At 39.3% G+C, this 17521-nt stretch overlaps 1 protein-coding gene across 2 annotated transcripts in view; it reads left to right on the top strand.

The window, feature by feature from the left end:
• The window catches only part of LOC114650107 (glypican-6-like), a 1271406-nt gene that overhangs the window by 1236120 nt on the left and 17765 nt on the right, over positions 1-17521 (top strand). For both annotated transcript variants that reach the window (XM_051926780.1, XM_028799561.2), the window contains one exon: positions 16612-16748. In XM_051926780.1, coding sequence (XP_051782740.1) covers positions 16612-16748 — 137 coding nt within the window. The remainder of the gene's footprint in view (positions 1-16611; positions 16749-17521) is intronic.

Raw genomic sequence — 17521 nt, 5'->3', positions numbered from 1 at the left:
TAGATAGATAGATAGATAGATAGATAGATACTTTATTAATCCCAGGGGGAAATTCACATACTCCAGCAGCAAAAAATATTAAATTAAAGAGTAATTAAAAAAAAAAAAAAGAAAGGCAGGTAAAAAAAAAAAAACAGACAATAACTTGAATAATGTTCAACGTTTACCCCCTCTGGTGGAATTTACAATTGGGCTGTCGCACGATCAGACTTTCGGTCATATCAGAAATTTCATTTGGCAGTTTGAGAAGTCTCACAAGTCGATCTTCCAAAAATTCATTGTGCAGTGACCGCAGTGAGTATGTGTTGGACACATGTAATCTAAATAAACCACGTTGTGGCATACAAACTGAAATGATTTGCTTGTGCAGTTTGAGTATGTAGACAACTGGTGACTCTATCGTGTAGTGTGAGTTGTTGCTTGACTATGCTCTCTAAAAATCGAACAAAACACAATTTAGAAACATACAGTCAGGTCCATAAGTATTTGGCTAGTGACACAATATTCATAATTTTGGCTCTGTATGCTACTGCAATGGATTTGAAATAAAGCAATCATTATGTGATTGAAGTGTAGACTTTTAGCTTTAATTTAAGGGTTTTACCAAAAATATTGTATGAGCCGTTTTGGAATGACAGCCATTTTTCGGCATAGCCCCTACCCCCCCATTTTCAGGGGCTCGAAAGTATTTGGACATTTGACTGACAAGCTGTTCCAAAGGCAGGTGGGAGCAGTTCCTTCCTTATCTCATAAGCTATTTAGCAAGTAAAAGGTCTGGAATTGATTCCAAGTGTGTAACTTGTATTTGGAAACTGTCACTGTGAACTGTGAACAAAGATCTGTCCATGGTAGTAAAAACAGACCATCAAAACAAAGTAAACCCATCAGAGAGATCGTAGAAACATTAGGTGTGGTCAAATCAACCTTCTGGTGCATTCATAAAAAGAACACACTGGTGAACTCAGAAACACCAGACGGTATGGAAAACCGCAGAAGGCAACTGTGCTGGATGATTGCAAAATTTTGTCCTTGGTGAAGAAGAACCCCTTCACAACATTTAGCCAAACCAAGAACACTTTCCAGAAGGCAGGTCTATCATTGTCAAAGTCTACAATCAAGAGAAAACTTCATGAAAGTAAAGACAGAGGGTTTACCACAAGGTTTAAACCACTGGTCAGCCTCAAGCATAGCAAGGACAGATTAGAGTTTACCAGAAAACATTTTTTAAAAGCCTGTCCAGTTTTGGAACAATTTTCTTTGGACAAATGAAGCTAAGATCAATATATATGACAGAAAATATGTTGGGAAGAGAAAAGTGTGGAGAAGAAAAGAAATGGCTTATGATTTGATGAATATCACATCATCTTTGAAACATTGTGGAGACAGTTTTATGGCATGGGCACACAGAGCCTGCCGATTGAAGTGTTTATTGATGATATGACAGCTAGCAGAAGTAGCAGGATGAATTCTGAAGTGTACAGGGCTATACTTTCTGCTCAGATTCAGCCAAATACTGCAAAACTGATAGGACAACGTTTCAAAGTACAGATGGACAATAAGCCAAAACATACTGCAACAGAAAACCAAGTTCTTTCAAATCAAAGAAGTAGAATATTCTTAAATGGCCAAGTCAATCAACTCACCTCATCCCAATTGGACATACATTTCACTTGCTCATGGCAGAAAGTACAAAAAACAAGCAGCAACTGAAGACAGCTGCAGTGGAAACCCAGCACTTAGAGATGGCCACAGGTCCAGACTTCAGGCAGGAATTAACTGTGAAGGATTTTCAACCAAATATTGACAATTATCGTTATTTTTATGATTGTTAGTTTTTTCAAATACTTTTGAGCCTCTGAAAATAGAGGGATCATGTATAAAAATATCTGCCTTTTCTAAACAGTTCATACAGTATTTTTGTTATGTCCCTTGAATTAAAGCTGGAAGTCTTCAGACATATCTTGATTACTTTGTTTCACATTCATTGTGTGCAGAACCAAAATTATGAAAATTATGTCACTGTCCAAATACTTATGGACTTGACTGTATAGGTAAGCAACAAATGGAAAGCAATTCTTCTATGCCCAAATGGTTTTCTTCTGTGAAGGGTGACCAATCAGGGAATGCAACATTGTAAGGAGCAGGATCCAATCAGAGAAGAGTCAAGTCAAAAGCATAAACCAAGAAGAGTGTGGATGGAGTCTGTGTTTTCAGAATCCTTCATTTTCCCCCGTCCACACTGAAATGTATCCAGCATTTTCGTGGTTTGAAAACTTTGGTTTAGTGTGGATGAAAGGTGAAAACAGAAATTAATACCGACATTTTTAAGCAAAAATAAAGAAAATCTTTAAAGGATGGTTAAGTAAAGTGAAGGACAAAACTATTGCATGGTAGTAATAATTAAAATGAAGCAGCTGGGTTGGAACAAATACCTGCAGTCATTGCAGCCCTCCGCACTTGAGAATCTGTACCTTAGCTCATAAATACTGTATGTCAAAGGGCCCAGTCATACTTGAATGTTGTACATTTCCAGCTTTTGTGTAGCATTTTTCAAGCTTTTTAATGGCTTGTTGCATGTGTTTTTCAAGTATTTTTCTGGGGGGGGGGTTTTCGGCCATTTTTCAGGTGCTTTTCAGGTGTTTTTCAAGCATTTGTGCAGCATTTTTAAAGAAGCTTTGTGCAGGGAAAATATGATGGACAGCATTTCCATTTGGTAGGCTGTATAAAGTGTTGTCGTGTTGTGAGTCAATTGGAATGTCTTCTATGACTTTAGTGCTCGATCACAGTACTGAAGAGCAGGTGTGGTCAGTATCATGATCTCTCGTATTAGGTTCACCCTGTTCTGTTCTGCAGCAAAGGAAATCATGAAGACAATTCTGGACTTTCAGTGAAACAGGCAGCATCCTAAAAAAATTCCAGAATTACATACAGATGTCAATGAGCAGATACTGTAAGTAGTGAGAAAGAAAGAGAGAAGGAGGTTTGGAGCATGTAGTGATCCAGCGCGTTACCACACCCACCACATGACGAACCACCTCAGGATTCTAAATTAGGACCGAGTGCAGCCATGCAAGGAGTGACACCTCAGCGCCACACTAGTTCAGATGGAATGGAACAGGGTGAGGCTTTTTTATGGTCGTTGAAGTGCCAATCCTGCCACCAACCCTTGAGTTTTTCCTGAAAGTTGGAGGACCTGCTTGCAGGGCTGGATGCAGGTTAACATCATAGCACAACATCATCTGGTTGTCTAGTACCAGCAATTGTGGAAGGAGCAGTAATCAGCTCAAAAGAATTGGGCATACGCTGTATACATATGCTGAGGGGTAAATTTAATCTGCCCAGTTTAGGGTCACTGAGAGCCAGTGATTATCACAGCAGCCTCAACCTTTTTCAGGGCTCAGTCACACAGCCAAGCAGATAAGAGTAAGCTGCTTGCAATCCTGCAACAGAAACCTATTATTAAAGTATTTGTTTAGTTTTATTTCATATACTTGTTAAATATGTTATAAAACTATGTGATCTGGTGGTACGGCGGCTAATGTTCAGATTGGAGATGGAGAAAGGGGGTGGCTGTTATTCACTACACAAAGTAGTAAATGTATTTTCTTAATTGAAAAGTATTACTGTCACATTTCCAGTATTCAACTTTAAAAGAGATAATACTGCTCAGTTAAACACATTCACAAATATACAAGGAGAGAACATGCAAACCCTATACAGTTGGCACTAAAGGGAAGGAATTGCAGCTCTGCGCTGTCACTCTGCCTAAGTGTTATACTTTATCATTCAGTATATTCCCATATATTCACATATATTCTGTCACGGGTGGCTGGGTGCCATACCCAGCCAGGACGCCTATATAGCGCCTCTGCTATGGTGGTCACGGGAACCGAGCTGGGAAGCTCAACCCTATAGGGGCCCATGGCCACCACCAGGGGATGGGTTCTGGATGCTGAAGCCAGCACTTCCGCCACACCAGGAAGTGCTGGTGGAAAGTATTCCAGGGTCACCCGGAGTGCTTCTGGTTGCTCAGCCGGCACTTCTGCCACACCAAGAAGTGCCGGCAAAAGTTCATCAAGGGGCACCTGGAGCATATCCGGGGTAACATAAAAGGGGCTGCCTTCCAACAGTCGGGAGCTAGAGTCGGGTGGAAGAGAACGTAGCTCGGAGGAGAGGAGTGGAGGCGGTGAAGGAAGGCAAGAGAGAAAGAGGCCTGGACTGAGGGTGTGTGGTGCAGGGGCACTGGGTTGTGTGCTTTGGGACATTGTAAATAGAAATGTACAATAAACGTGTGTTGGTGGCTAAACCATAGGTGTCCATCTGTCTGTATCCGGGCTGTTTCCCACAATTCATATATTTACATCTATTCTCTATACTAAAATTTAACATAATTAAAACTAAATGTATACATAAATACAACTTTTGTTGAATTCTTGTCACCTGTTTGTAAGGTACGTGCGCAATTGACATTAATAACTGTCACTATATGACCAAAGCACTCGCATGCAAGACGACACTGGCGTTTTTTTTTAGTTTCAATAAACTGCTTCACTTCTGGCTCATCCAAGAAGAGACATTGACTTCCTGTAAAATCTGTTCCAAAATACTCCCCTTTGTTTTCTCTTACCAGCGTTTTATGAGTGTTACCATTAATTTCAATGAAAGAAGCTTTTGGCTGAAAATGCTCGAAAACTGCTGCATGGAAGAGTTAGCTAAACTGCTCTGTGCTAAAATGCTTAGGTGCGAATAGCCTCTTTGGAAATAGTTGGGAAATAACTTTTCAAGAGGTTTAGGAGTGTTCTGGCACCATACTAAAATGCTAGAAAAACGCTTAGGTGCGAATGGTCCCAAAATCTTCAAACACTGCCAACTCAATGCAAATGTAGCATGGTGAGTGGTTAGGCTTGCTGATCAAGTCTAAAAAAATGTTTAAAATGTAGAAAAACTTGTTTTTTCCAGCATGAGGTAAATATTGTCTCTATTGTACTGTTATTTCACTTTTACAATCCTGAGGGCAACATGGAAGTAAGAAATTTATACTGTGTACACATGACAATAAACTTGAAGTGAACCCTGAAAAGTTAAAGAGAGCTTTACTATCACAAATTGTTATGCACACATTATGTTTTAAGAAGAATATCTTTTTAAGTATATCAGTCCCAATGCAGAACTCATGACAAACTGCATCCAAAGAGTAAAACTAATTTTGACACTGATTTTTCATTTTAATGAATCCACCACTTTGAGTTTATGTGGTTATCATTTTTTCAAGGGCTATCTGTCTGTTTCCTTCTCCTTCATTCGTTTTGCTAAGCCCATTTGGTCCAGTGCTCGCTTCACGTGGACCTGAATTCTATTCTGGCTGGATGGGATGCCAATACATAGAAGGGTGCATTTGCTCACACCAGACGAGTTCAGAGTAGACCATTGGAGCTGTGGGGGCTCAAGTTTCGAGAGGAAACTGCCTAGTGAAAGGCCATACTGGCAGTGAGTGGTCTCAGATAGGAACCCAGGTCTCCCCGAGCTGTGATGCTACTCACCTTTCTTACACAGAGTGCTCTACAAAACCATTTTCACCAAGACATTATACTTGAATAGATTTATTTGCCTGTTTCTGTATCTTTCGCTGTAATAAATCTGTTCTGGTGTACAATGCTTGCTAAAATTATTCAGAAACATTTAAAATAAAATTTGCACTCTTAGCTAAAAAAAGAAAATCCATCAAGAATTTGAATAATTGTGGCAAGGATGTTTAATTTTTATGTTGCTGTAAACTACAAATCTCTGGATTTTCTGTTAGTGCCTGGGCCATTCAGTGAAGTGTTCTCTGGACTTTGCAGTTGCTCCTGCTTATATTATTTGTAAGGCTCTGATGCCATCTAGTGGTGAATGCTTTTAATTTTTTAGTTACTTTGTAAAGGTTTAAAATTGTATGATTCTTAGTAAAAAGGGGCCTAAATAGTTTACTTCACTGCTTTTTTCTCCAGAATCGTATTTGAAGAAACTCATATCTACAGGATGTTTGATGGCAACTTCCATTTCCTTTTATACAGTAACTTTTATAATATGTTAATAGTTCACTTTTCGCTTGAGACACAAGCTTGATTTTTAACTTTCATCATCTATTAAAAATAATTAGCTGAATTTTTTTTTCACCATCCAGACATGTTAAATATATAGATAGTCAGGCAGAGCAGCATTGTGGCTCAGTGGTTAACACTGCTGAGGTGTGTGTTTTAGGTTAAACAGATTTATGAGTGACAAGCTGGAAGTCTGGCCAGGGCTGCCTCCTGACTTAGGTTTAGGTTAGGTTTAGGTTTAGGTTTAGGTTTATTTGTCATATATAGGTTAACACAGGGTCAACATACAATGAAATGTATATGATGAGAAAAACAAGTCACTCAGCCTAGATCCAATAAAGTTAAAAAATAATTTTAAAAAAATTACAAGTTAAAAATAGACTAGCCATATAAAATAAAATGTGTACGTTTTAAAAGTGCTGTTCAAACAGGCTCCAGCTTTGAGTGACATTAAATTAGACCAGGGGTCCCCAACTCTGGTCCTGGGGGGCCCCAGTGGCTGCAGGTTTTCATTCTAATCCTTTTCTTAATTAGTGACCTGTTTTTAATTAATTAACTAAGCTAATTAACTTCTTTTGAGTTAATCGTAATTGACTTGCTGTTGAAGACTCAGACCCCTTAATTGTTTCTTTTTCCTTAATTAGCTGCCAAACAAGAGTGAGATACAAAATGGGCCAAAACAGGACCAGCAAACTGTGTCCATCATAAAATATCTGATAATAAAAAGGGTGGAGGTATCAGGAATGTTGATTTGGTCAGGTCCCCCAAAACATTTTAATAGTGCTCTAGAAAAGAGGAAATCATCAATTTCAGAAATGTATGCCATTGCACAATGAGAGCAGCAAAAAGCCATGGATTTAAAGAACGACAAGAATCAGCGCCTAATTAAACTACTGGTTGGAATGTAATCAGCTGGAATTTGAGGCTCTGACTTAGTTGGTCTTCTGTTGGCTCACTCACTTCACATTTAATTTCTGTTAAAGGAAAGAAATGAATCAATTCAGTGGAACGATGATGAAATTCAGGGCAACAAATCTTAAGAAACAAGTCAATTAAAATGAATTCAAAAGAAGTTAATTAGCAGCAAACATAGTGCACTAATCAAGAAAAGGGTTAGAATGAAAACCTGCAGCCACTGGGGCCCTTCAGGACCGGAGTTGGGGACCCCTGAATTACACTAAGCAAGTGTGACAAAGTTATGTCCTGTCATATTTTTAGATTTGGTACATTAGTGCAATTTTCTTAGTCTGATAAAGTACCTTGACATGGTACATGACACTATATAAAATAAAGGTGGATTATTTAGGGTCACGGGGTGTGCCATTCTTTCCCAACTACCTTTCATTTTGGTTTGGGTGGGCAATCATGTGCCTCTCTGCAGTATAAAGTGCCTGATAGAAGTTCTAAGAGTATCAAACCTGGGACCCAGCAGCACCATGCCTTAGCGATATGTCGTGCATCATACCAGCATTACACACGTGTGTAAGAGAGAATTAGGAACACGAGTTTATTCCAGTGGGGTGATTATTGTTAACCTGTCTGGTAAATTCATTTGACATCATAAGGGCATAGAGGTGTGTGTGATTGTGTATTAGTGTGCCCTGCCATGGACTAACACAGGGGTGGGCAATGTCGGTCCTGGAGAGCCACAGTGGCTGCAGGTTTTTGTTCCAACTCAGTTTCTCAATGAGAAAACAATTATTACTGATGAAACACTTATTGCTTAAGTGACATTTTGATGCTTCATTTTAGGGGTCTCGCTTGTTAAGGTTCCCCACCCTCGATTGCTTATTTCAATCTTAAACAGCTGCATTCACTGTGTTTAATGGCTCCTTATTAGCAATAAAATGTAAATGACAAAAGCAGCCAGCAATTCTCCATCCAGTTTGTTTTCATTTACACCTGTGTGTGTTCATCATGCACTGTTTGATTTAATAAAACACTTAATAGAAAATATGACAGACTGAAAATGATCTGTTTTAGGCTTCGAATCATTTGGATGATATCCTTGAAAAGGAACATTGCAGACATTACATTGCAGACTAATAAGCCATAAAATGAAATAAGGTCTGAGACTGATTGTCAAGGATTGGTTTCTATTTAAGCAGTTGGGTTGGAATGAAAACCTGCAGCCACTGTGGCTCTCCACGACCGACATTGCTCACCCTGGACTAACACAATGCCCATGTGTCATTTGCTCAGCTTGAATTGATGCTGCCAGGCTAAGCTGTGAATTAGAAGAAATAGGTTCTAAAATTGATAGCTGGATGGATGGATGAAGGAGACATTTGTTTTTCTTCACTAACTGACTAGGCACTTGTGACCAACATTGTCATGGTGCAATTCAATGCTTTTCATAATCACACTAAACAAACCAGAAGGTAAAACAGCACGTTAAAAATGTACTCAATGTGAGCGTTTCCCAAGATTATAGTAGTAAAGAATTTTCTTTTTTTCCCCTCCTTTTTTTGTGATTACCAGGAAAAGAGAAACTGAAACTCAGCAAGTCCCTAAACTGATTTTGCTTCACTCAGTTTAGTGAATGGTCCAGCCTGACAGCTCATGCGTTTGCAGTGCTTTAGCACGCTGATCATCTATGACTGACACACGGTTAGAGATAACTTGACACTAGATAGCAGAAGAAAATGGGTTTAGTTAGTGCACTGGAAAAGCAAAACCCACTGGAGGAGCTTTGGCTACTTCAACTCTGCTGTCAAGGGGGCCTGCAGGCCACAAAAGTGGCAGTGGCTTCAGTGCTTTATTTAAAAAGAATAAGATGAAATGGCAGAGTGAATGAGTGAGCAATACTCCCTGCTGTACATTCTGATTTGGGTGATCATGTTTCTCTCTTTGGTGTGATTTTGTGCTCTGTGCTTGGCAGACGTTCAGGTCAGTAGGTGAGTTAGTGTTTACAAGAGTTTTTTATCTTAAATTTTCAACTGATTTTTTTTTTTATTTTATGATATGGGTCAGACAGAAAAAGCTTTCTTGATAGTTGTTTAAACAATTAACAGGCGATGGGGATCACAGGTAAGTCAAATAGCGTAATAAAGAGCCGAAGCAGGTGATTTAGTGTATTCTAACCAATGCTAGTGTATATGGCCATATAATAATTATAAAGACAGTTCCAGTCTGAGATGGCAGTCAGCCTACCTTTGAGAAGTGGCATTTTTTAATATGGCTTTGTCACATTACAAATTAGGGCCACATAAGCAACAAGGAAAAGTTCACAAAACCTCTCAGAATCTGCTGTCCCTGTCATGGGGAATGAAAGACAAAGAGCCTTTATTTAATGCAGGCCCACTCTGTAAGTCGAGAGTCATAATATCAGATGAGACACAGAGTGAAAGTGAGATGAGGAAACAAGAAAAGAGACAGAAGGAAGAATCACAGGGTGGCAGCCACCATATACAGCACCTCATAAGGCTTTATCGTCATTGTTCACAGCCTAGAATCTGTAAAGTCTTTTAATAGTGTATCTGAATTTTAATTACTAGCAGTTATTATTATTATCTGCAATAGTTAAAAACATCTCATGCAGGTCTGGTACATGCCTTGCCCCAGTTGCACCTACATTAGCTTTACCTCAGTCTCTGAGCCTCAATTGGGCAAGAAAAGATTTGTGTCCAGCAGGCTGTGTTAGCTCCCGAGATGGGCCAGGAAGTCCACTGTGGACCTTGAGAGCCAGATCACCTGTCAGGCAATCACGCCACATGGCCGCTGTTCCATAATTGACGCTCCATCACAATGCAGGTAATGTGCCTCATTCGGGACTCCATGAGCAACCGCTCATTCGATAAAAAGTCAAACCAGGCACTTCACAGAGTTTAAGAAAGAAAGGCAGGGTATACTGTATATAGCATTGTACTAAAACAAATAAATAAATAAAGAAGAGTAAGATGGGAATTCAGAGAAAAGCCTAACAGACAGATAGATAGATAGATAGATAGATAGACAGATAGACAGATAGACAGATAGACAGATAGACAGATAGACAGATAGATAGATAGATAGATAGATAGATAGATAGATAGATAGATAGATAGATAGATAGATAGATAGATAGATAGATAGATAGATACTTTATTAATCCCAATGGGAAATTCACATTCTCCAGCAGCAGCATACTGATACAATAAACAATATTAAAGATTGATAATAATGCAGGTGAAAAAAAAAAAAAACAGACAATAACTATGTATAATGTTAAATGTTAATGTTTACCCCCCAGGTGGAATTGAAGAGTCGCATAGTTTGGGGGAGGAACGATCTCCTCAATCTGTCAGTGGAGCAGGACAGTGACAGCAGTCTGTCGCTGAAACTGCTCTTCTGACTGGAGATGATACTATTTAGTGGATGCAGTGGATTCTCAATAATTGATAGGAGCCTGCTGAGCGCCCGTCGCTCTGCCACAGATGTTAAACTGTCCAGCTTCATGCCAAAAATAGAGCCTGCCTTCCTCACCAGTTTGTCCAGGCGTGAGGCGTCTTTCTTCTTAATGCTGCCTCCCCAGCACACCACCGCGTAGAAGAGGGCGCTCGCCACAACTGTCTGATAGAACATCTGCAGCATCTTATTGCAGATGTTTAAGGATGCCAGCCTTCTAAGGAAGTATAGTCGGCTCTGTCCTTTCTTGCACAGAACATCAGTATTGGCAGTCCAGTCTAATTTATCATCCAGCTGCACTCCCAGATATTTATAGGTCTGCACCATCTGCACACAGTCACCTTTGATGATCACGGGGTCCATGAGGGGTCTGAGCCTCCTAAAATCCACCACCAGCTCCTTGGTTTTGCTGGTGTTCAGTTGTAGGTGGTTTGACAACATAATTGATGGTCTAGCACACACACACACACACAGTTTGCATGAGCATCTTGACATAGAGGTAAACTGAAAGAAGAGTAATAAAGTCAAATAGAGTTAAAAGCCTACCTGAACAGATGAGTTTTGAGTTGTTTTTTAAAAGAATTCATGGAGTCAGCTGACCTGATTAATTTCGGTAGGTCATTCCAGAGTCTGGGCGCTATACAACTGAAGGCCCTGTCACCCATGGAGTGTAGATTAGTGTGGGGCACAACAAGACTGCCATAATCAGAGGACCTTAGTGGGCGGACAGGCACATAGTGATGGAGAAGGTCACTGATGTAGTTTGGTGCAAGGTTGTTTAAGGTTTTGTAGGTTATTAGTAGAATTTTATATTACTATTAATAATGGTAGTAATATTATTAGTAGTAGTAGGATTCTCCAAAGAGACACAGTAGCGAAAAAGCCCAGTCTTTGTCTCAGGTCACTACACATTTAGCATCTCAACCATATACAACCTGCCTCTCCACATTCAATTTTAAGTAATTTGTAATTTACAAAAAGTTCAAGCCAGCATTCAGATTGGTACAAGAATGGTGAAGCAAGTTCTTGTTTCCTGGGGGGACAAGGCTGTTCACATAAACAGACTGTCAAAATATGAGTGTACTGTAGCAAACACATCTAGTTATCCTAATGTGTACGTTCAACTAATTCTACTGTATATTAAATAAAATGAGTACTGTGAGCTCTCAAGATGTCTAATGTGCTACGAAATGTTAAAGATTTACATTACCTATATGTTACACTATACAATATACATTGCGATATGATGTATAAACGCAATGCCAATATTTGCTGGTTAGGCACAGATTCTTTCTAAAGCAGGGGTTCTCAACCTGGGATACCCACACCACCAGGGGATGCAAGATGGCATTTCAGGGGGTACGACAAAGAGGAAAGCAGCAGTGTGATTCACCAAAATAAAGTGAACTGCATTACTTTATCGTGGTGCAATTGGCATCTTTCAGTGTGGCGTCACTTGCAGGTCGTTTGTTGGTTTGTGTTCCTTTTCTATCATATTCAAGATTATTTAATCGTCACATAAACAGTTATACAAGTACAACATGTAGTGAAATGTGCCCTGAATCGGCCTGTGGGATTAACAATAGATTAATTAAATTAAATTTAAATTAAAAAAAAAGAAAGAAGAAATTTAAATTAACAAAAGTTTAAAGGGTAGAACTAAGGTGATGCAATATATAGGGGGAAAAAAGTATACATCCAAATCATTATAATTTTAAACAGGATCGGAACTGTGTGCAAATGTAACAGATTACAATATCTACATACTGAAAGGTGCAGTATGCTAGTTTGATTGTTAAACAGACTTAATGACATGGCAGCAGCTGAGAAACAGTGAGGTGGAGAATTCAGTCTGTGGTAATGAACATTTAAAAAAAATGTGTGGTGGCATGTCCAGGTTAAGAAGTTTTATAGCTTGTGGATAGAAGCTCCTCCTGAGCCTCTCTATTGTGGCCATAATACTCCTAAACCTGCCTGATTTCAGCAGGTTGAACAGATAGTTACTGGGGTGAGATGAGCCTCTGATGATCCTAGTTGCTCTGGTCCAGTATCTTCTGGTATAAATATCCTCCAGAGATGGTAGATCAGATCTGGTGCAGCTGATCCCAAACCAGGAGGTAACGTTCTGACTTTCTACAGCACCAGAGTAAAAAGTCCTTAGGATCATTGGAGAAACCCTAAACTTCTTCAACTATCCAATATGGTAAAGTCGCTGCCTTGCCTTTTTGGATTGGGCATGATAGTCTGTGTCAAATCCTCTGTGATGTGAATGCCCATATTTTTAAGTCTGCTCACCTTCTTCACTGAGATCCCATAGATGTCGAGGTGGCTGTAGGACCGCTGCTGTCTCCTACCCAAGTCCACCACCAACTCCTTAGTATTGCTGACATTTAGTTAGAGGCAGTTCTTTTTAGACCACAATACCAGGTTCTCCACTTCCTCCAAGTATGCTGGCTCATCATTGTTGGAGATGAAGCCCATCACCCCTGTGTCATCAGCAAATTTGATGATGGAATTGGAGGCATGTGTGGCCACCCAGTCATGAGTGTAGAGCAGAAGTGAATGATATGAAACAAATCAAGCATTGTAGTTGTCACCTGTGAGTGAGCTCCAGCGTTGTCGTGGGTTCCTTGCCATGGGTGGAGTGTTCTTAAAGGCCAATAATTTTTTTTATAAGAGAATGGAATTTGGACATTTCAATGATCCATAGAGAAGGATGAGATCTAGTATTGATTCCTGTCCAAGCCTGGATTGTTAAATGTTAGTGATTTTAATGTTTGATTGATATTTTTACTTTGGACAAAGAGGACTGAATTGAATGCAACACCTGCTGCTTTCACTCAGTCCATCTCTTCTGCTGGTGGTCCTGGCAGTAGTACAGCATTTTTAACTGTGCAGTACATCTGCAGTACAGGTGTTATTGGGGGACAAAGTTAAAAAACTGTGTTTTATTACTTAGTGGCTCACCAGCACCCAGTGCTTCATGGGGGTTTTCCAATAACCCAAACACATCAAGCATTGATCATGCGTCATTTCCTCACGGTGCTTTGCGTGATTCCCCAACTCCCTCCACTTCGTCAAGTTGAGTGTCTAAGCTTCATGGGGGACACATTTACAAGATTGTCATTTATAAAGGTAAATTGCTCAATTTATATTTGAATTTTATACACAGACTTATTTTTATGACATCAATTTGTTCACACACAGTACTTTACTTTATGTGGTTGAATTTGTGGTTCAAAAATTAGAACTTTGACTTCTTCATTTTTAAATTTCGCATTACTTTTGTAGGGGGTGCAAACATAAATCAAACATTTAGTTTTGGAACTGTTTTAAAGTGAGGTGGCACTTTTTGAGAGTCTGAAGTGCACACATTAAGATTTTAACTTCCAGTATTAACGGTGATCAAGGTATTCCAGGGTCTAACATGATTTTGGTAATTTGGCATTGTATTACTTTCATGAATCAGCTAATGTTTAATGGCATTAAGTTAAAGTGTGGTTGGACTTAATGAAAAGAATAATTTCACAAACCTTATTAACTGAATACCAGTGCATTACAGCTCACAGGATTCTAAGATATGCAATAGAAAATAGGACTTTCTATTTCTGTCACAAATATGTTCTCATGAGTATAATATGGGCCATATTCTTCTGAACTTTTAATACCAAGTGCCTCACACATCAATTACCTGAATTCTGAATTTTTACTTTAGTTCTGAATTAGTTAAGCATGTGGTTATAGAAACAGAACACAATTTAACACCCAACATTTTAGCTTTTTCACTAATTATACTGTGGCAGCTAAGTAATAAAAATATGATCAATTGACAATGTGGCCTAAATGCTCTTTTTTACCACTTCAATAGCAGTACTAATTGTATTTTATGCAGTATTGGTTTTGTCATAAATAGTCAAAGGAATTCAAAAGATTGTATTGTGTAATTTTAAATATTGTACCTTATTAAAAATCATCTTATTTTCTAAATGGTCACTAAATAACAATGAGGTGAGACCAGAAAAGACTTAACTTATGTAATAATTAGCTGTTTACAGATCATTTATCACTGCCATTACCACTAAAAAAAGATAATTACCAGCAACTACATTTTTAATTATTGAAAAATGTGTTTTCTTTTTAATGTGCATTAATTGTGTTTTAGCTGTTAATCTTCTTATATAATATGCTACCGTGGCTATCCGTTTGTCTGTCCAGGATAATAATCACCTGTAGCTCACAAACCGTTTCACCGATTGACCTGAAATTTGGTACACATGTACTACGTGGGGCGGCACGGTGGCGCAGTGGGTAGCGCTGCTGCCTCGCAGTTGGGAGACCTGGGGACCTGGGTTCGCTTCCCGGGTCCTCCCTGCGTGGAGTTTGCATGTTCTCCCCGTGTCTGCGTGGGTTTCCTCCGGGCGCTCCGGTTTCCTCCCACAGTCCAAAGACATGCAGGTTAGGTGGATTGGCGATTCTAAATTGGCCTTAGTGTGTGCTTGGTGTGTGGGTGTGTTTGTGTGTGTCCTGCGGTGGGTTGGCACCCTGCCCAGGATTGTTTCCTGCCTTGTGCCCTATGTTGGCTGGGATTGGCTCTGGCAGACTCCCGTGACCCTGTGTTCGGATTCAGCGGGTTGGAAACTGGATGGATGGATGTACTACGTGACGTCTACTATCCGCTTTTGGGGTGATGATTGAACTCCAAGGTTATTCCTCTTTTTATTTTTATTTTGTTTTATTGAAGAATTAACTCTCAGCAGCAGCCAGCAGGGCAGCCGTGCAGCGCATGCGTTCTCATCCCTACCACCTTCGCCGTCGCTTCCCCTACCTCTTCATATCTTAAATCATTCTTGAGGCAGATTGAAGACTTAATTGTCAGATTAAGTGAAAAATTAAGGAAAATGTACTAAGTAATTGCAACACAAAAACTGACAATCAGTTTTAACATGAAAACATGCAGACGAAAGAGGAAAAGAAGCGGGCTGCTAGGGTGGAGAAAAGAAGAGCTGCTCAGGAAGCAGCAAGCATATCAACCTCTGAGCAAATGAATGCTAAACATACAGAGAAAGAAAGAGGATAAAACTATGAATGCTCAAGTCAAGTGTATTCACTGCACGTTATTGTGCAGTGCACCGTTACTGGTATTTTAATAATGCTGTTGTGCATTATTTTAGCATTGCTTTCTCACAGCTCCAGAATTTAGGGTTTAAAATTGGGGCCCAAGCACTGTGTATGTGGTTTGGACATTCTCCCCACCATGTCTGTGTTTTCCTCCCATATCCCACAATCGAATGTGTGTGTTTTAAGATAAATTGGTTTGTCTTCATTGGTCCCTATGGTGTTTGTGTTTGTGCATGAGTGAGCGAGCCCTGCTATGTACTGGTGCCTCATCTAGGACTGAGGCTTTGTGCCCAGCAGGCCATTATCCAAAAATGCAGATTCAGTAATGAATGAAAGAAAATATGTTATGTTTTTTGTGGTTTGAATTTCGAAAGAAATACCTAATCATAAAGATTACTCATGTTCTCCAGGTAGCCCAAGTTTGGATACTCAGGCAAAATAAAACAATAACTAATGAACTTGTGCAAATAAGAAACTCTTAAAGCATACCAGCTGTTAAAAGGAAAATAAAAAGCCAGCTAGAAGAGAGAGCTTCATCTTTAGAAAGATTTTAGGCACTAAAAAAGGAGAGAGACTACCCAGAGTTCTTAACTTCTATGGCTACATGTTCATCTCTTGTGCCAGTGAGTAAGTGTGGCTGTAAATTTGCTTATTTGGTAATCAGGCTTCGTAAGGTACATCAAAATGCTCTTTTTAATACATCATGTTCTTCCCTATGGATTTTGCAGAGCAGCCTGTATTAGAGTTAGTTATCTAATTTGACAAGACAGCAATGCGATATTCATGAGGCCTATCAGGATTAAATCTGGGTGGCAATTTGATTATTCCTCAGGCCACTTTGTTAGAATCTTCACTAAACTGCTAATTACTAATATCTCTGTCAGTTCTCTGTATATTTATAATTGCACTGGAGATAAGCTCCAATCCCTAGTCACATTAAATGGCAGATTTTAAGATTACTTTCTTGGGCTAACTAATATTTTAGTAAGATAAAATATGTGATTTTTCCCCTTTTTCTTCATTACAGGTAATTGATATAAAAGAAAAATTAAAGCAGTCCAAAAAGTTCTGGTCTATCTTACCCGACAGCATCTGCAATGATGTAAAAGTGACAAGTGGCAAATTAAATGAAGAAGACTGCTGGAATGGACACACGGAAGGAAGGTGAGGGCAACTATCTTTCCCCCTGACCTTGCAATATTAGAGGAGGTCAGGGTTGTAGGGACACTAAGGCCAGACCTTCATCCAGTAGTTCATGATATTCCTGTACTCCTCAGTTCTTAGCTGCAACTAAAGGGCTGGCTCTACAAGGCAAATCTGTAGCAAAAAAATAAAAATAAAAAACAACTACCGTAAACATACAATATGGTTTCTCCCAGCTTGTAACCTATGCTACTAGTAGTTCTTTAAGATGTGTCGTGGCTTATAAGTAGAAAGCTGGTCACCATTTGTATCTGCAACATTAATATCTTCAGTTTACCTCTATCTCCTGTTTGGTGCCCCGAAGGTTTAACATTTGAGAGGGTCTCGCCCTGCCCCACCCAGGGCCCCAGTGGTCTCTGTCATGCCACGTTGGCATTCAGATGTGCTCTACTGCCGTAAGTGTTGATGTATTTAGGATAAGTGTGCTTTTGCCCACTGCTCTTCACCAATGTCACACGGTCACCACCCCTCTACCCTAATTAGAATAAATTGCACCAGAGCGTCAAAATACCAACATTTATATATGGAGTAATCTTTAGTATATACTGTAAATGTTTATCTACAGATTAAGAGTATTCTGATATAATTAAGATTTATCTTCAGTAAATGAACAATACATAAGTACATTCATAAAAAATGACGAATTTTATAATTTATTTGTGAAAAGAGCTTGAAAGACGTACAGAAAATATGCAAAATAATAAGCAAAAAATCATATGTTAGAGGGTAACACA

This window comes from Erpetoichthys calabaricus, chromosome 4 (assembly GCF_900747795.2).
Source record: "Erpetoichthys calabaricus chromosome 4, fErpCal1.3, whole genome shotgun sequence".
NCBI classification, from domain to species: domain Eukaryota; kingdom Metazoa; phylum Chordata; class Cladistia; order Polypteriformes; family Polypteridae; genus Erpetoichthys; species Erpetoichthys calabaricus.
This window is presented reverse-complemented; position numbering and strand designations above follow the sequence as displayed.